At 46.4% G+C, this 18,718-nt stretch overlaps 1 protein-coding gene across 1 annotated transcript in view; it reads left to right on the forward strand.

The window, feature by feature from the left end:
* The window catches only part of LOC141116705 (low affinity immunoglobulin gamma Fc region receptor II-c-like), a 179,514-nt gene that overhangs the window by 152,023 nt on the left and 8,773 nt on the right, over window positions 1–18,718 (forward strand). Inside the window, exon 9 of the mRNA XM_073609097.1 lies at window positions 10,547–10,563. Coding sequence (XP_073465198.1) covers window positions 10,547–10,563 — 17 coding nt within the window. The remainder of the gene's footprint in view (window positions 1–10,546; window positions 10,564–18,718) is intronic.

Below are 18,718 nucleotides of genomic sequence, written 5' to 3' on the forward strand. Positions count from 1 at the left end.
GGATCCTTACGCAGGCTTTGCAGGATCAGGGAGGCCATGCAGCGTAGGTTTGCTGAGGCATTTGGTCCGGAGTCCTCTGGGTCACTAAGAACGACATGGTCCGCAGCCACCTCCTCCCAGCCACGTACAAGTCCATGTGTTTCTTGGGACTGATCCCTTAAAGACTGCTGCTGATGCTGAGTGCCAGGCTCCACCTCCATACTGACACAATCTTCCTCCTCCTCCTCTTCCTCCTCGTCCTCTTCCTGTGTGATCGGCGGGCACGCAGGAACACTGTCTGGATAAAGGGGGCCTTGAGAGCTAAGGAAGTCCTCCTCTTCTTGCCTCTGTTCTGCCTCAAGTGCCCTGTCCATTATTCCACGCAGCGTGTGCTCCAACAGGTGGACAAGGGGGACAGTGTCACTGATGCATGCACTGTCACTGCTCACCATCCTTGTGGCCTCCTCGAATGGTGACAGGACAGTGCATGCATCCCTGATCATGGCCCACTGGCGTGGGGAAAAAAAACCAAGCTCCCCTGACCCTGTCCTGGTGCCATAGTCGCACAGGTACTCATTGATGGCCCTCTGCTGCGTGTGCAGCCGCTGCAGCATGGCCAACGTTGAGTTCCACCTGGTGGGCATGTCACAGATTAGGCGGTTCTTGGGCAGGTTAAACTCCTTTTGGAGGTCCGTCAGCCGAGCACTGGCATTATATGACCGGCGGAAATGCACACAGACTTTCCTGGCCTGCCTCAGGACATCCTGTAAGCCCGGGTACCTGCCCAAGAACCGCTGCACCACCAAGTTAAGGACGTGAGCCAAACAGGGCACATGGGTCATTTGTCCCTGTCGGAGGGCAGAGAGGAGGTTGGTGCCATTGTCGCAAACCACCATTCCTGCCTTAAGTTGGCGTGGCGTCAACCACCTCTGAACCTGCCCCTGCAGAGCTGACAGAACCTCTGCCCCAGTGTGGCTCCTGTCCCCCAAGCACACCAGCTCAAGCACCGCATGGCATCTTTTGGCCTGCGTACTTGCGTAGCCCCTTGAACGCCTACGGAGCACCGCTGGTTCCGAGGAAGAGGCCATGGAGGAAGAAGAAGAGGAGGGGGTGGAGGAGAGAGGTGTGTCACAATCAGCATTTTGGAGGCGTGGTGGCGGAACAACCTCCAACACTACTGCACCTTGTCCTGCATCCTTCCCAGCTGCCAGCAGAGTCACCCAATGCGCCGTGAAACTTAGGTAACGTCCCTGTCCATGCCTGCTGGACCATGAGTCAGCGGTAATATGCACCTTACCGCTGACCGCCCTGTCCAGCGAGGCATGGACATTGCCTTCCACATGCCGGTAGAGAGCCGGAATCGCCTTCCGTGAGAAAAAGTGGCGTTTGGGTACCTGCCACTGAGGAACCGCACATTCCACAAACTCACGGAAGGGGGCAGAGTCTACCAACTGAAAAGGCAGCAGTTGAAGTGCTAGCAATTTTGCCAAGCTAGCATTCAACCGCTGGGCATGTGGATGGCTGGGAGCAAACTTCTTTCGGCGGTGCAGCAGCTGGGGCAGGGAAATTTGCCTGGTACAATCTGACGTCGGTGTACCAAAAGCAGATTGCCCACAAGTACTTGGCTGTGACACACCTAATTCTACACCTTCATTCCTCTCACTGCAGGTCTCAGAGAGGACTGAAGGTCTAGTGGGGTTGGAAATCTCAGCTGATGAGGAGCAAGGAGAGATCCTCTTTGTTCTTTGGTGTGGGTCTTTTAGATACGCTTGCCAACGAACTGCATGGCAGGTCAACATATGTCTGGTCAAGCATGTGGTACCCAAGCGGGAGATGTTTTGGCCACGCGAGATACGCTTGAGACATATGTTGCAAATAGCAGCGGTGCGATCTGATGCACTCGTCTCAAAAAAGGCCCACACCAAAGAACTTTTTGAATAACGCGCAGAGACTGCAGCGCCCTGCACATGTGGAGCTTTGGGGTGTGATGCAGTCAATGTGCTGCCCTTAGGCTGGCCCCTGGAGGGCATCCTGCCTCGTTGGTGATGTGCTGCCGCCTCCTCCTCCTCCTCCTCCTCCTCCTCCTCCTCTCTCCTATCAGGCACCCACGTTGAGTCAGTGACCTCATCATCCCCTCCCTCCTCATCACTGGAGCAAACCTGGCAGTATGCTGCAGCAGGGGGAGCATGACTGCCAGATTGCTGTCCTTCTTGGGCACCCCCTCTGTCCGCGCTCATGTTACTGCCTTCATCGAGCTCAGTATCGTCATCAGAGCCTTCCAAACGCTGGGCATCCTCCTGGAGCATGTACCCAACACTGTGGTCAAACAGTTCGAGGGAATCCTCATGAGGACATGGTGGAGCTAGGGAAGGAGTCACTGATGACATTGAGCTGAGGGAAGAAGCCGCTGCTTTGCCAGACAAAGCACCCTGGGCATGGGTGAGAGAGGATGAGGAGGATGAGGACGGCTTGGTCATCCACTCGACCAAGTCTTCCGCATGTTGCGGCTCAACGCGGCCAGCTGCCGAAAAAAAGGCCAAGCGTGTCCCATGGCCACGTGCTGATGAGGATGCACCGTCTCCACGACCAGCACTAGACACAGAGCCTGCTTGCCCTCTCTTATTGGCTTGTGACTGTCTGCCTCTCCTTCTTGGCCTTCCAGACATACTAATGGCCTGTAGCTGCACTAAGCTGGGATAGAACACCTGTAATTTTCTTCAAGTAGCTTTATATACTGTAACCAGACAAGCCTGCCTGTCAGTAGGAAGATAACAGGAACGGATCTAGCTGAACACTGTGAGCAGGACGCACTGTACTAAATGTAAATAGTCTAGCTGCCTGACCGTGGTACTAATAGGATCAAATAGAACACCTGTAATTTTCTTCAGGTAGCTTTATATACTGTAACCAGACAAGCCTGCCTGTCAGTAGGAAGATAACAGGAACGGATCTAGCTGTACACTGTGAGCAGGACGCACTGTACTAAATGTAAATAGTCTAGCTGCCTGACCGTGGTACTAATAGGATCAAATAGAACACCTGTAATTTTCTTCAGGTAGCTTTATATACTGTAACCAGACAAGCCTGCCTGTCAGTAGGAAGATAACAGGAACGGATCTAGCTGAACACTGTGAGCAGGACACACTGTACTAAATGTAAATAGTCTAGCTGCCTGACCGTGGTACTAATAGGATCAAATAGAACACCTGTAATTTTCTTCAGGTAGCTTTATATACTGTAACCAGACAAGCCTGCCTGTCAGTAGGAAGATAACAGGAACGGATCTAGCTGAACACTGTGAGCAGGACGCACTGTACTAAATGTAAATAGTCTAGCTGCCTGACCGTGGTACTAATAGGATCAAATAGAACACCTGTAATTTTCTTCAGGTAGCTTTATATACTGTAACCAGACAAGCCTGCCTGTCAGTAGGAAGATAACAGGAACGGATCTAGCTGTACACTGTGAGCAGGACGCACTGTACTAAATGTAAATAGTCTAGCTGCCTGACCGTGGTACTAATAGGATCAAATAGAACACCTGTAATTTTCTTCAGGTAGCTTTATATACTGTAACCAGACAAGCCTGCCTGTCAGTAGGAAGATAACAGGAACGGATCTAGCTGAACACTGTGAGCAGGACGCACTGTACTAAATGTAAATAGTCTAGCTGCCTGACCGTGGTACTAATAGGATCAAATAGAACACCTGTAATTTTCTTCAGGTAGCTTTATATACTGTAACCAGACAAGCCTGCCTGTCAGTAGGAATTTAACAGGAACGGATCTAGCTGAACACTGTGAGCAGGACGCACTGCACTAAATGTAAATAGTCTAGAAGATAACAGGAACGGATCTAGCTGAACACTGTGAGCAGGACGCACTGCACTAAATGTAAATAGTCTAGAAGATAACAGGAACGGATCTAGCTGAACACTGTGAGCAGGACGCACTGCACTAAATGTAAATAGCAGGAACGGATCTAGCTGAACACTGTGAGCAGGACGCACTGCATTAAATGTAAATAGTCTAGATAGAAGATAACAGGAACGGATCTAGCTAAACTGAATACAGTGTATATATATATATGCAACACCTGGGATGCATATATATACACAATACACTGTAAGTGCAGCTAACTGACTGACTGTTCTGCCTAATCTATCTAACTCAAATCAAATGACACTGTCTCTCTCTCTCTCTATCTCTCAGCACACCGGAACACACACTACACAGGGCCGCCGTGCAGGCGGCCTTATATAGTGTGGGGTGTGTACTAAATCCCCTGAGCCATAATTGGCCAAAGCCACCCTGGCTTTGGCCAATTACAGCTCTCTCTACTGACGGCGCTGTGATTGGCCAAGCATGCGGGTCATAGTGCATGCTTGGCCAATCATCAGCCAGCAATGCACTGCGATGCCGCAGTGAATTATGGGCCGTGACGCGCCACACGAATTTAGCGCGAACGGCCCATAACGTTCGCAATTCGGCGAACGATCGAACAGCCGATGTTCGAGTCGAACATGGGTTCGACTCGAACACGAAGCTCATCCCTATCCATGACCATATAAGTGTCCAGTTGTGTGAATATTATGATCGTATAAATGTCCAACAAAGTGAACAGTATGTGTATTAAATGGGCGAAAGGATTCTCAGGGGTGCTATGTGGTTCACAGAGGTGGTGTTCCAGTACTCGGTATCCACAGAAGAAAATAGAAGGAGCAAATACGCTTACCGGAGCAGGTGGACACGTTTGCCATACGGCTAGGTGTCATACGGGCTTATGGATCAACCGATCCAAATAGGTGCTTGATGGGAAGGCGTGTACGGCAGGTTCCACTGGTTCCTTAGTGGCAATTGTAGACGACCTGGGGACAGCAGATGATCCAAGTCCAAATGTAGACACTTCCATGACAGGTGTATAATAAGAAGATACACCCTTCACTCAGTCAGCGTAGGGACATGGAAAAGGAGAAAAGGACCCCACATAGTGCTTAAATCCACATAAAACAGGTTTATTTCACTATGTGGAAATAAATGTGGAAAGCACTATGCTGGCTGCCATATGTGTCATCTTATACTCTTTTCACAGTAGCGCAACTACACTGTTATATCATAGTATTTTTTTTTAAACCAGGCATTGCAGAACTGCAATTTTGTTTATGGTTGATCTGGGAAGCTTTTTGCTTATCTGTTTATAACACACTCAGTGCTCCTAAACTGCCCCATTGTAGGTTTGCTATCCTTACATATAAAAAATTCTAAACATTAAAGTGTCAGTACAAAAGAAGCATCTCATTGCCACCCACCAATCAAACTCAAGCCTGCCTTGATAGTTTTCATTTGATGATACATCAAGCAGACAGAAAAAGGTACAGAAAGTACACAACACAGACTTCTAACTGAACTCCAGGCAACATCTAAATGCACATTTGAAATGGGAGTTATTTTACTAGACAAAGGATTTGTATTTCTATCCATCCATGCTGGACATTTACACAACCCTGCCAGGCAGCAGAGACAAATTACTGACCTGATTTTAATATGCTGCAGATCAGCAATTCAGTTTGGTTACCTCCATGCCCCAAGCTTGTTAATGGACAATAAATATGTAGCAGCAGATCAGTTCATCTCTATGCTTGCTCCATAACCATAGAACCCAGTGCTTTAAGCAGATCTGCACACTGTGTCCTAATGATATTAGCATCATTACATCATACAACACATGTTGTTATAATGAATATACCTACTGTCTAGCAGTGCAGCCCTCACACAACAACATCCCGTCCATTTGCTGGTGACAAGTTCTGCCTTTATGTCACATAAAAATGAGCAGATCCCCCAGAATAATCAGATTTTCAGTAAGTAAAAGCCAGCAGATGATAAACTTGCTGTAAGCATTATTTACTAAGCTCTGAGATGGCACCATATTTTATCTAAACAGAAGAGGAACGATAGGTAGATGTGCATAAATTGCTGCACATAGTTATGCACATAGACATAGTGAGCTCATTATCAGTGTGGAATGTAAGAGCACTCTGTAATTCTACTGAAGCCAATCCTTTCTACATAAATCTACAGAAAAGAAAGAGAAGAAACTCTTTTGCACAAGTTCACTCCAAAGCATCAGATCAGAATAATTTGCAGTGCTAAAAGACTGTATTTCCTACTGGTAGCTTTGTATGCTGAAAAATACGAGCTGCAGTTGTATGCATGGTGAATGCAAATCACACCCAAAATTTAAAATCCAGCTTGATAAGTGTATCCTGAAAATGTTGATTCACTTAGTTTGAGGCTAACCTTGCTGGTACTTACCTTGCTGTTGTTTCCTCTCTTGCAGTGTCTCCTTCCACAAGGGAGTCTGTTCTCATACTTCCTGTTTCCTCTCTGTCCCGGGCGCAATGGGAGAGAGAGACAGGAAGTGACATCATACTCAGATGTCAATCAAACGGTCCGCCCGGGCATAGTAATAGATACTAGTGCCGGGTGGAAGCTACTCGGCGCTTCAAAAAGCGCCGCAAGGCAGGCTAAACATCCGCAAATGAAGCGCCACGTCTGCAATCTCGTAGTTGCATAGATGTGGTGCTTCCCATAAGTGCTCTGTGTCCACTATGGACGGGCCGCCACTGAGGCGAGAAGAGAGGGGTCAGATGGTGTAGGCACCCAGGAGGGAGAGAGTTGCACACTGAGGTCTGAGATTTTAAAGAAGTATAGTTTCAAGAATGTTCCAGCACACTGTAACAGAGGCTATGTAGTGGCTTCATACTACAGAGACACTCACACATAATTGTGGAGAGCTATACCAGGGACCAGCAGCACCTGTCACAGGAGGCGGCTAGTAGGCGTTAATGTGTATGGTACTAGAAACAAAAAGGAGCATCACACCATTACCCTACTCTGTTCCTCCACCTCAGGAACCTTTCCCTACGCAAGACACCCTCTCCCTGTCAAGCAGGTTCCTGTCCCTAACCTGACCAGACGCAAAATGTGTGCCACCTGCAATGAGCTTATTTTTATAAGCACTGCCCTCAACAAAGATGGTCGCGGAAGTCGTTTGGGATAGCAGCATCCAATTGGACAGCTGCTCACCTGATGACACACACGGAGGCTCAAGTGGAACGTGAATTCCTCCTGTCCTCTATTCTCCCTGCATGGTGGTCATAGACAGGGCCATCTGTGTAGGGTGGTCAACCTACACCTGCCTGCAAGTATTGATGCTGCTAGACCAATACACCTCACTAATCGATCCGTGACTGTTGCCCCTCTCTGCCAATCCCTTCACCGGCTTCCCCTACCCCACTGTATAAAATTCAAAATGCTAACCACAACATACAAGGCCATCCACAACATCACTAACCTCATCTGCAGATATCACCCAAATTGTTCCCTCCACTCCTCCCAGAACCTCCTGCTCTCTAGCTCTCTTGTTACCTCCTCTCATGCTCGCCCTCAGGATTTCTCCAGAGCCTCTCCCATCCTCTGGAACTCCCTGCCCCGGTATATCCGATCAGCCCCTAACCTGTCCACCTTTAGGAGATACCTAAAAACTCACTTATTCAGGGAAGCCTATCCCACACCCACCTAACAACTGTTCCTGAGTCACCCCCATCAAATCATTCCCTGCATCTATTACCTTTTGAACCACCACCCCCTCCCTTTAGAATGTAAGCTCTATGAGTAGGGCCCTCCTGTCCCTTCTGTATTGAACTGTACTGTAATTGTGTTGTCCCCCCTCTACATTGTAAAGCTCTGCGTAAACTGTTGGCGCTATATAAACCGTGTATAATAATAATAATAATATTAGAAGCCTTGGCACCTTTCGGGGGGGAGGGGGGAATGGGGACCTGTTTTTGCCAGGTCCCCTTCCCTCCTTCCAGGAGGCGGCGCCGTCTCTCAGAAATTCAGCCCCCCTCCTCCTTCCTCTGCCACCTGACCAATTTGAAAGTGCAATGCGCTTCATGCATGCGCAGTAGGGAACTGGCTGTGAAGCCGAAAGGCTACTGCGGGTTCCTTTGACAGCAATGGCAGCGGCTGCACCCGACAGCCAATCTGAAGATCGGCTGCGGTGCCGACATAGAGGGCTCCCTGGACAGGTGAGTGTCCATATATTAAAAGTCAGCAGCTGCAGTATTTGTAAAAGCTGACATTTAATTTTTCTAGGTGTGGGCTGACCTCCGCTTTAATAATGAGATCTCTATGTTGAAAACCATATAGTGTAATACGTTTTTAAAAAATGTATTCCAGCCAAATATAAAACACAGGGCATACGTGTCATCATCAGGGGGAATCCTCCTGATGATGACACGTATGCCCTGTGTGAAAGATGCATAGGGGAGGGGCCAGGACGGAGTGTTAGGCAGTGATTGCTGCCAGTGTTGGGACGGACGCCATATCCTCGCTACTGTACCTGTATACACAAAGGAAGATATATACAAAACAATTCCGCGCTGCCGTAAAGAAGGCAAGCAGCTAACACAACCAACAAAGTAAAACAGAGAAAAACACAATAAGTGTAGCGCTATTAAAATGAAAAAACCTCTGCTATGGAAAACGTTAAACCAACAGTTCCAAGTATAAATGGTGTGGAGGAGTCATCAATATATACATGGGTGGGAAATCTTCAGAAAACACTTCAAGCAGAGATATATATCATCTGAGGTGAAGACAGACACACCACCACCAAATATGAAGAGGCTTACCAGATGGAGTGGACTCAAAGGGGCATACGCCGGATTGGATCTGATAGGCTTAGGTGGTGAGTGGCTGGGGATGACCCAGGAAAGCGATGATGGTGAATGGACCCACGCATTGCTGTATCCCTGAAAGCGATGCGAGAACCCAGAGGAGTGTGTGGAACGGACCACACGTTGTTATATCCCTTCAATAGCAGCTGCTATGGACAGCACCATAACCAGTTTGATAAACATCTTACACCCTCTCCAAGGTGCACATGAAGAACGCTCTGCTTGAAGTGTTTTCTGAAGATTTCCCACCCATGTATATATTGATGACTCCTCCACACCATTTATACTTGGAACTGTTGGTTTAACGTTTGCCATACCGGACGTTTTTTCATTTTAATAGCGCTACACTTATTGTGTTTTTCTCTCTACCTGTATACACGCTTGCTATAGGGTGGTGCACTGATGCACCCTGGAAATGTGAGTACCCCCTCTTGGGGTGAGTGTTTTATATTTGTCTGGAATAAATTTTTTACAAACGTATTACACTATATGGTCACACCCAGCACACTCTAGCGCATCACTTTATTTATTACTTTGATTGACATGGTTAATTGAATATTTGCTGTCGTCCTTTGTCTCATGAAACTATATTGATTCATGAAATGACTATCTTTTTTTAAACATTTTTGCTATTAATTGGGGGCTCATCCGGGATGTGTTCATTACTAATTCCTTAGTTCTTTAGTAACCTTTACTAAAGAAAAACTTCAATCTGGGTGTTTTTTAACCCATATGCCACAAATGTAAATGGTATACATGAAAAATACTAAACTATTACAAATCAGAAATACATTTTAAAAAATGTACACAACCATAAAAAATCAGACCGTTTAGTTTTCTCTTTACATCTCAATGGTCCTGAGACAAAAGTTTGATATGGATTATTTACAAAGGGTAGGTGCACTTTGACCAAAGGATGGACTACTTTGATGCCATTGTCATTTAATTAATTTTTCTTATTATGAAATCACCTGTTTTTTTCCTCTAGTAAATAACAATCCACAAGATGTCTGCTACACCTACCTAGATATAAGTCGGCTTCCCAAAGGTTAGTAGTCATATTTTGTGACAGTGCTGTATTTGTCAAAATGAATAAATATAAATATCAAAATTATGTTTCTCTAGAGAAGAGGGGACATAAGAATAAGTTATGTCCTCCATTTACAACTGAATTAAGGAGATTTATACCTGATAACTCATGTAGGTCTCGCTGTCATCATAGGAGGCTTATTTTATGTTCATGAATATAACTAGTTGAACTTCACTTATATTAGCTCAAATGATTAATCAGGGCAATACTGTGAGTATAAAATACATTTTTAGTTCTATAATCTGGGATTCTCAACCACCAGACCATAGCCCAGTACGAGGCCATGGCTTCCCTTCTCCTGGGCCTCCAGCCAGTTGCAGATCTCCTAACCTCCCACAGTGCCTTCCAGCTCACTTTGTGTCCCCCAACCTCCCATAGTGGCCTACAGTTCCCCAGGCCCCCTGAGAGTCCTAAACCTCCACAATGCCTCCAAGCCTCCCACAGTGCTCTGCTTTAGAGCCTCTTTACTGCTCACCATAGTGCCCTCAGCCTCCAACAGTGTCCAACACTGCCGCTTTAGTTTCTTTCAAAAGCCTCATTCTCTACAGGGCCACCAAATCTGTTGTAGAGTATCCTAACTCCCTCTATAACCTCTGTCCTCCCCATATTGACACCAACCTCACCCAGAGCCTTCCAGCATTTCAAAACATAGTTTGGCAGCAAGAATATATACAAGTGTTATGTTGTTATTTAATATAGTAATTACTGTTCACTGTTTCCTTATTCCCTTTATAGGTACTGGAATTAAACATGTAAGTATCCAACAAATTCTTTTTTTTTGGAGAACTATTGTGTTGCCTTTAATATATATATATATATATATATATATATATATATATATATATATATATATATATATATATATATATATATATATACATATATATATATATATATATATATATATATATACATATATATATATATATTCTTTTTTTTTGGAGAACTATTGTGTTGCCTTTAATATATATATATATATATATATATATATATATATATATATATATATATATATATATATATATATATATATATATATATATATATATATATATATATATACACGTATATATATATATATATATATATATATATATATATATATATATATATATATATATATATATATTTATGGTTGGAGCCCTATGTCCGGTATGTACATGGATACCACTTATAGTAAAGATAGGACTTAGCATCGGAAATGGACCTGAAAGTGTGGACTTAGCATATGAAATGGACCTGAAAGTGTGCCTTGGTCTAATGGCCGGTATGCCAAAATAAGGGGGCATACCCTGGTTTAAGAAATGATTATTCTGTAAGAGAAATGAATGAAATGAATAGTTTGAGAAATGCTGTGAAATGGGGATGGGAGGGTGGGTATCGCGCACAGGAAACCGACAAGCACCACAGGTGAGCGGGCTGCTTAAGTACCCCCCGGGCTCCTCCCATAAATTCAGGCCACCATACTGGCCTTCCTACTTATGGTTGGAGCCCTATGTCCGGTATGTACATGGATACCACTTATAGTAAAGATAGGACTTAGCATCGGAAATGGACCTGAAAGTGTGGACTTAGCATATGAAATGGACCTGAAAGTGTGCCTTGGTCTAATGGCCGGTATGCCAAAATAAGGGGGCAAAAACATTCAGGTAGGGTTATGATTTTATTGATTTTCAATTATTTATTGAGCCAATTTGGAGAATGCCTGTGCCATCTCTGTTTGTGGGTTGGGGATATACCGGGCGAAGCAGGCTGACTTCCACCTGCCCAGTCTTTTGATGATGTGGTCCGGAACCCCGTGGCGGGATGCCGCGGAGGCTGCTCCGATGCGAAACGAGTGTCCGGAATACTGACTAGGGTTAAGATGAAGATTGCGGAGAAGTATTCTTATGTGTTCCACAAACTGAGAGGCGTTTAAGGGTTTAACTGGGAATGGTAGAAGGGGACTGCTGTCTGGTTGTTCAGGCAGGAGTGACAGGAGCCGGTTGAGTACGGCGACTGGACACCAGCTGTTGTCGGTTTTGAAGAGGTGAATGTTCGCTCCTGAGCCCGTTTGCTGGGTTTTAGAGACCTCGAGGTGCAGGATGAAGTGGTCTTGGTATCTAAGTAAGTGTCGTCTGCATAGTACTCGGTCTGTGGGTTTGTTAGAGGTGAATTCGCCAGGGCGCATGAACCCATAGTACGCTAGATATATCGCTGCTTGTAAGACCGTGCTGCGGAGCAGACCGAATGGCGAGGCAGCCAGAATAGTTGACATGTCCCTAAAGATGGGTCCCATAATGGGCAAGCGCTTAGTGCTGATGACTGGTTGTTGTTTCTGGATTCCCCTTAAAACGGCTCGTATAGCGTGAGATGAGAATAGTGAAGATTTCGTGGGGTCTTCAAGCGCCATAAATGTTGAATGCCGGCTAGGTATAGCCGGATGGTATTGTAGGATAAGGCCAACTGCGTGTGGCAGTGTGCAGTGAAGGCCAGTACCTGCTTGATATCTGTTGGTCCTTTACGGCAGGACGTGAGGAATTTGTTAAAGGCCTTCCAAGCTGTCTGGTAGGCTTTAAGTGTGTTGTAGGAGAGGGAATGATTTATGAGTTGTGTAGCTCCGTGTAAATGTTGATCTAGTCCAGGGTCAGTTGTGACCAGACAGGGATAGGGGCCGACATTGGATCGGCATCGGGAACCTGTTTGAAAAAGGAGGAATAATTGAAACGTGACAATGCGTCAGCTGCTGAGTTGTATCTGCCGGGAATAAATGCACAGTGTATATTGAACTGATGTTGTAAAGACAGTTGTACCAACCTGCGCAGGAAGGACATGACTGCTAGGGACTTGGACCTGCCTTTGTTGATGATGTCTGCCGTGGCCTGGTTGTCGGTGCTAAAGACTACAGTTTGTCCTGTCCAGTGGTGGCCCCAGAGTTGTGCGGCTGCCACTATGGGGTAAAGCTCAAAGAGGGCAGATGTTTGGGAAAAGCCGGGTATCAATAGTATCTGTTGAGGCCAGGGTCCTGAAAACCAATGATGGCCAAAAATTGCCGCGAAACCTGTGGAGGCTGCGGCGTCCGTTACCACCTGGGGTGAATGGACCGAAAATATAGGTATGAATAGAGATATGCCATTCCAGGCGGACAAGAATTCCTCCCACATGGATAGGTCCGCTATGGCTGCGGAGTCTAAATTCAGAATCTGATCAGGGTCTTGAGTTTCCGACAGAAATCTGAGTAGGCGTGATACAAATGTGCGGCCTTGTGGAATAATTCGCATAGCGAAGTTGAGCATACCCAGGAGGGACTGCAACTGTTTTTTGGTACAGTCCTTGGTGTGTGTAAACTCGTGAAGGACTGCCCTAATGCGTGTTAGTTTGTCGAGGGGGAGACTGGCTTGCATTGCGCAGGTATCCAAGCTGACCCCGAGAAAAGTGATGCTATTTGCTGGGCCATCGACTTTGTGCTCGGCAATAGGAACATTGAGGTTTCCAAAAATTACCCTAAGTTTGTCGAGATCTCCTGGGGGCTTGCTGGGTGGTTCTATCAGTAGGAAGTCATCTAGATAATGGATGACTTCATGGCATTGACCCTTGTGTAATAGTATCCAACCGAGGGACTGGGCGAACGTGTCGAAGAGCCACGGGCTACTCTTCGAACCGAAGGTGAGCTTTGTAGCAAAATAATATGCTTCCTTCCACTTGATGCCATGCCAGCACCAAAGGGATGGGTGGATGGGCAGGAGCTTGAAGGCATCCGAGATGTCGGCTTTGGAGAGCCAGGCGCCTGTGCCTGCTTTGATGATCGCTTGTATTGCCATGTCCACGGAAGAATATTTTAGGGAAAACTCCTCGGAGGGGATCAGGGAATTGAGGCTGGGTATGTGGGAAGAATGAGGCGCAGACAAGTCGTACACCAAACGCAATTTATTTGAAAACTTGCCCTTGACAAGCCCAATAGGGCTGACTCTCCATGTGTTGAAAGGGGGGCAACTGAAAGGGCCTATCACGTAACCTCGATCCACCTCTGCCTGTAAGAGCTGATCTATGGCTTGTTCGTCAATGGCTGCCGAACGAAGATTGGCACATTCGTGGGTAGTGTGGGGTAGTGAAATGAGGCCGGTGTGAAAGCCTGCTGTGAAGCCTTGGATAAGGAAGGTGGCCAGGGAAGGGGTGGGATGTGAAGTGAGATACCATCCTAACCATAAGAGGTTGATCCGGCTTAGTCACGCCTTCTTGTGTTGCTTGACTTCGCACAAAATCCTAGGGTGTGCTCTATGACATAAGGTGCAGAGGTGAAGTAGACGGCACTGGCTGAAGTTGCAGGACCCCTGATTAAAGTTATTACAGATGGCTGCCCCTCCCACGGTTCGGACTGGGCGTCCGAGTTTGTCCACCTGAGGCGTTGGTTCAGGGATCGGCTGACCCTGTACTGAACCTGAGGTAGAGGGAAACTCGAAAGGCCGTCTGGTTGCCGTATTGGCGCACCAGGTGGCAGTGTGGGTGGAAGACTGGCAAATCGCACACAGAGGTGAGCGTAAGCCGGCAAAGTGGCGGCAGAAGAGCTCTGTATCCATGAGACTCCAATCTGTCGTGATCTGGAACTGTATGAGTCTGGCCGCGGCCTTGGCTGAAAAGGAACGATGGTAGTCGTAAAAGGCAAAACCTCCGTACTTGTGGCCCAAGTCTACCACAGTATGGAGATACAAGTCCAGCTCTTCCCGCCTGCTAGGGGTGGCTGAGCACAGGACATCTCTGAGCATGCCAAAGGCCAGGGTAAACTCTGAGACTGTTAGCTTGCGGTTCAATCTGGGGTCTTTGGCTTTAAGGACCACTGATATGTCACCCCAGGAGTAGGCTTTATTTTCTGCCAAATCATGCACGGAAATGAGGAGAGAGGCCAGGTTGACGTCCTTGCCGTCCAAGATGTCCTTCCTGATACTGGTTGGGACCAGGTGGGAGGGGTAGACAATGTGGCTCGAGCCTGAGGTACCTGCAGGAAGAGGTGTCAAGCTTTGAGTTGCCGTTGGGTCGGGGACAGCCGTGGCCGGTCGGGCCTCCAGAAGTGCAACCCTGGTTTGGACGTCTGCCACTGAGGTGGATAGAGATGACACCATCGTGTGTAACTGTGAAATGGCCGATGATATCGACTGAAGGGATGCCTGTTGGGTACTGGGTCCTGCTGCTGGTGGGGGAAAGAGGAGTTTGAAAAGCTCGCTTTTCCTTGCTGTGGCGGGGAAGGGGACACCTCTGCGTCTGAGCTCTGCCGTCAGTTTGGGGATAGTCCATCCCCTAAGGGATTGCACGCTGCCGCTTTCTGAGACTGGAGAAGGTGACAGAGGGGCCGTGAGGTCTTCGCTGCCGGTCTGAGACATAGTTGCTCTGGTGAGGATTCTCTTGAGCTTTTATTTCCTGGTTGACTGTAACCTATTAGGGGTGAGATGAATTTCAAGTTTTTTCTTTGATCCGCTGAGTCATACTTACCCGACTTATTCTCCCATTCCCCCTTTTTTTTTTTTTTACCTGGGGGGATATCGTCCAACCTGGTGCAGGGTGGACCTACTGAACTTTGACTGACCTGAGAAAAACGAAAAGGTGACAATTCGTGAAGGGATTGCTAACTGATTTTTTGAAGCAACGATTTGTATGACAATGAAATGATTCGAAATGTTTGCCTTGATTATGAATGGACTCCATGACAGAGGTCCGGCCTGGTCGTCGTCATTGATTCGACCGAGAACCGGGCTCTGGAGCATGTATTGAAATGAGGCAAGTGAAAACATTGGTGCACGCGGGACGATCTGGTGCCTGTTTGATGCATCTGGATTCGAATCGGAGCCCGTATGAAATGAAATGAGAGAAATGATTATTAGACCGAGGCTTGAATTGGTTGTGCCGTGTTTGCGACTGGCAACCAACCGAGCTCTGGTATAGGTATGAAATGCTGTTTGGAACCAGCGAGGCATTCCGTAAAGAATCGGTGCATGTCAGATGCGACTGGTTCCGAAACGGTGATGCGTTGTGGGAGTGAAATGGTAGTAAGCTGCATGGCAGAGACATGGATCCATCCCCCGATGTCTGCGATTAGCTATGATCCGGACTTTGAAGCATGTATCAGAAATGAGGCCGAGCCCTGGGGTACGCCATAATGAATCGGTGCATTTCCATGCGACTGGATTCATGTGTGAACGTGATACGTGGAAATGAAATGATAACCATGACAGAAGGTACGAATTACTGATAAACGTAACCCTGGAGCATGTATAGAAATGAGGCCAGTCCTGGGGCACGCCGAGACGAATCGGTGCATTGCCATGCGACTGAATTCATGTCGGAACGTGATAGGTGGAAATGAAATGATAACCATGACAGAAGGTACGAATTACTGATAAACGTAACTCTGGAGCATGTATAGAAATGAGGCCAGTCCTGGGGCACGCCGAGACGAATCGGTGCATTGCCATGCGACTGGATTCATGTCGGAACGTGATAGGTGGAAATGAAATGATAACCATGACAGAGGTATGAATGACTGAAAACGTAACTCTGGAGCATGTATAGAAATGAGGCCAATCCTGGGGCACGCCGAGACGAATCGGTGCATTGCCATGCGACTGGATTCATGTCGGAACGTGATAGGTGGAAATGAAATGATAACCATGACAGAGGTATGAATGACTGAAAACGTAACTCTGGAGCATGTATAGAAATGAGGCCAATCCTGGGGCACGCCGAGACGAATCGGTGCATTTTGCATGCGACTGGATTCGTGTCGGGACGTGATACGTGGAAATGAAATGATAAGCATGACAGAGGTACTAATGACAGACAATAACGTAACTCTGGAGCATGTATAGAAATGAGGCCGTAATAACTGGGGCACACCGGAACGAATTGGTGCATCTTTTGGTGCGACTGGATTCGAATCGGAGCGCGGTAGGTGACTGAAATGAGAAATGTTTGAAATGATTTGAAATGTCAGAAATGAGTTTAGAAATGTTTCAGAAATGAGAAATGATTGGTATTGAACTGACTTGATCCGATTAAATTTGAAATGTCAGAAATGAGTTTAGAAATGTTTCAGAAATGAGAAATGGTTGGTATCGAACTGACTTAATAAATTGCAAATTGCGACTCGCTATGGCTGTCTACCGACGCATATATATATATTTTTTTTTTTTTTTTTTTTTTTCGTTTTGAATACGGACATGCTAGAAATGAAGCGACGTCTGAGTCGCGGTGCTGTCGAAATGGTAACATATCGAACGTACAAGCGATATACATTGCCGTTTGTGAAATGCGAGTGAAACGAAAATTTGAAATCACGGTTTAGTGACATGATATGAAAACGAAAAGTCCGACGGGACCTTACCTGCGACAGCCAAGCCAGACGCGTGGTACAAAATACGAACGAAAAACGCGGACTTCGAAGGTTTTGAGTACGGAATATCGAATACGGGAACTTGCGAGGCAAGAACTTGCGGACGCTGGTATATCGAATAGTCGGCCTAGTGACGTATATCGCGCACAGGAAACCGACAAGCACCACAGGTGAGCGGGCTGCTTAAGTACCCCCCGGGCTCCTCCCATAAATTCAGGCCACCATACTGGCCTTCCTACATATATATATATATATATATATATATATATATATATATATATATATATATATATGTAGGAAGGCCAGTATGGTGGCCTGAATTTATGGGAGGAGCCCGGGGGGGTACTTAAGCAGCCCGCTCACCTGTGGTGCTTGTCGGTTTCCTGTGCGCGATATACGTCACTAGGCCGACTATTCGATATACCAGCGTCCGCAAGTTCTTGCCTCGCAAAATTCCGGATTCGATACCGTTCTCAAAACTTTCGAAGTCTGCGTTTTTCGTTCGTAGTTTGTACCACGCGGCTGGCTTGGCTGTCGCAGGTAAGGTCCCGTCGGACTTTTCGTTTCATATCAGGTCACTAAACCGTAATTTCAAAAATTTCGTTTCACTCGCTTTTCATAAACTGCAACGTATATCGAATTTTTCGTTTCATGTCATGTCACTAAACCGTACTTTCAAATTTCGTTACTCGCACTTCACTATTGTAATGTGTATCGCTCGTACTTTCGATATGTTACCATTTCGACAGCACCGCGACGCAGACGTCGCTTCATTTCTAGCATGTCGGTGTTAAAAATATGCATCAGTAAACAGCCATAGCAAGTCGCAATTTGCAAGTTATCGGATCAAGTCAGTTCGATACCAATCATTTCTCATTTCTGAAACATTCTAGAACTCATTTCTGACATTTCAAATCATTTCAAAACATTTCTCATTTCAGTCACCTACCGCGCTCCGATTCGAATCCAGTCGCATCAAAGATGCACCGATTCGTTCCGGTGTGCCCCAGTTATTTGGCCTCATTTCTATACATGCTCCAGAGTTACGTTATGGTCTGTCATTAGTACCTCTGTCATGGTTATCATTTCATTCCCACGTATCACGTTCCGGCATGAATCCAGTCGCATGGTAATGCACCGATTCGTCTCGGCGTGCCCCAGGACTGGCCTCATTTCTATACATGCTCCAGAGTTACGTTTTCAGTCATTCATACCTCTGTCATGGTTATCATTTCATTTTTCACCTATCACGTTCCGACATGAATCCAGTCGCATGGTAATGCACCGATTCGTCCCGGCGTGCCCCAGGATTGGCCTCATTTCTATACATGCTCCAGAGTTACGTTTTCAGTCATTCATATCTCTGTCATGGTTATCATTTCATTTTCACCTATCACGTTCCGACATGAATCCAGTCGCATGGTAATGCACCGATTCGTCTCGGCGTGCCCCAGGATTGGCCTCATTTCTATACATGCTCCAGAGTTACGTTTTCAGTCATTCATACCTCTGTCATGGTTATCATTTCATTTCCACCTATCACGTTC

This window comes from Aquarana catesbeiana, linkage group LG13, assembly GCF_042186555.1.
Source record: "Aquarana catesbeiana isolate 2022-GZ linkage group LG13, ASM4218655v1, whole genome shotgun sequence".
Lineage (NCBI taxonomy): Eukaryota > Metazoa > Chordata > Amphibia > Anura > Ranidae > Aquarana > Aquarana catesbeiana.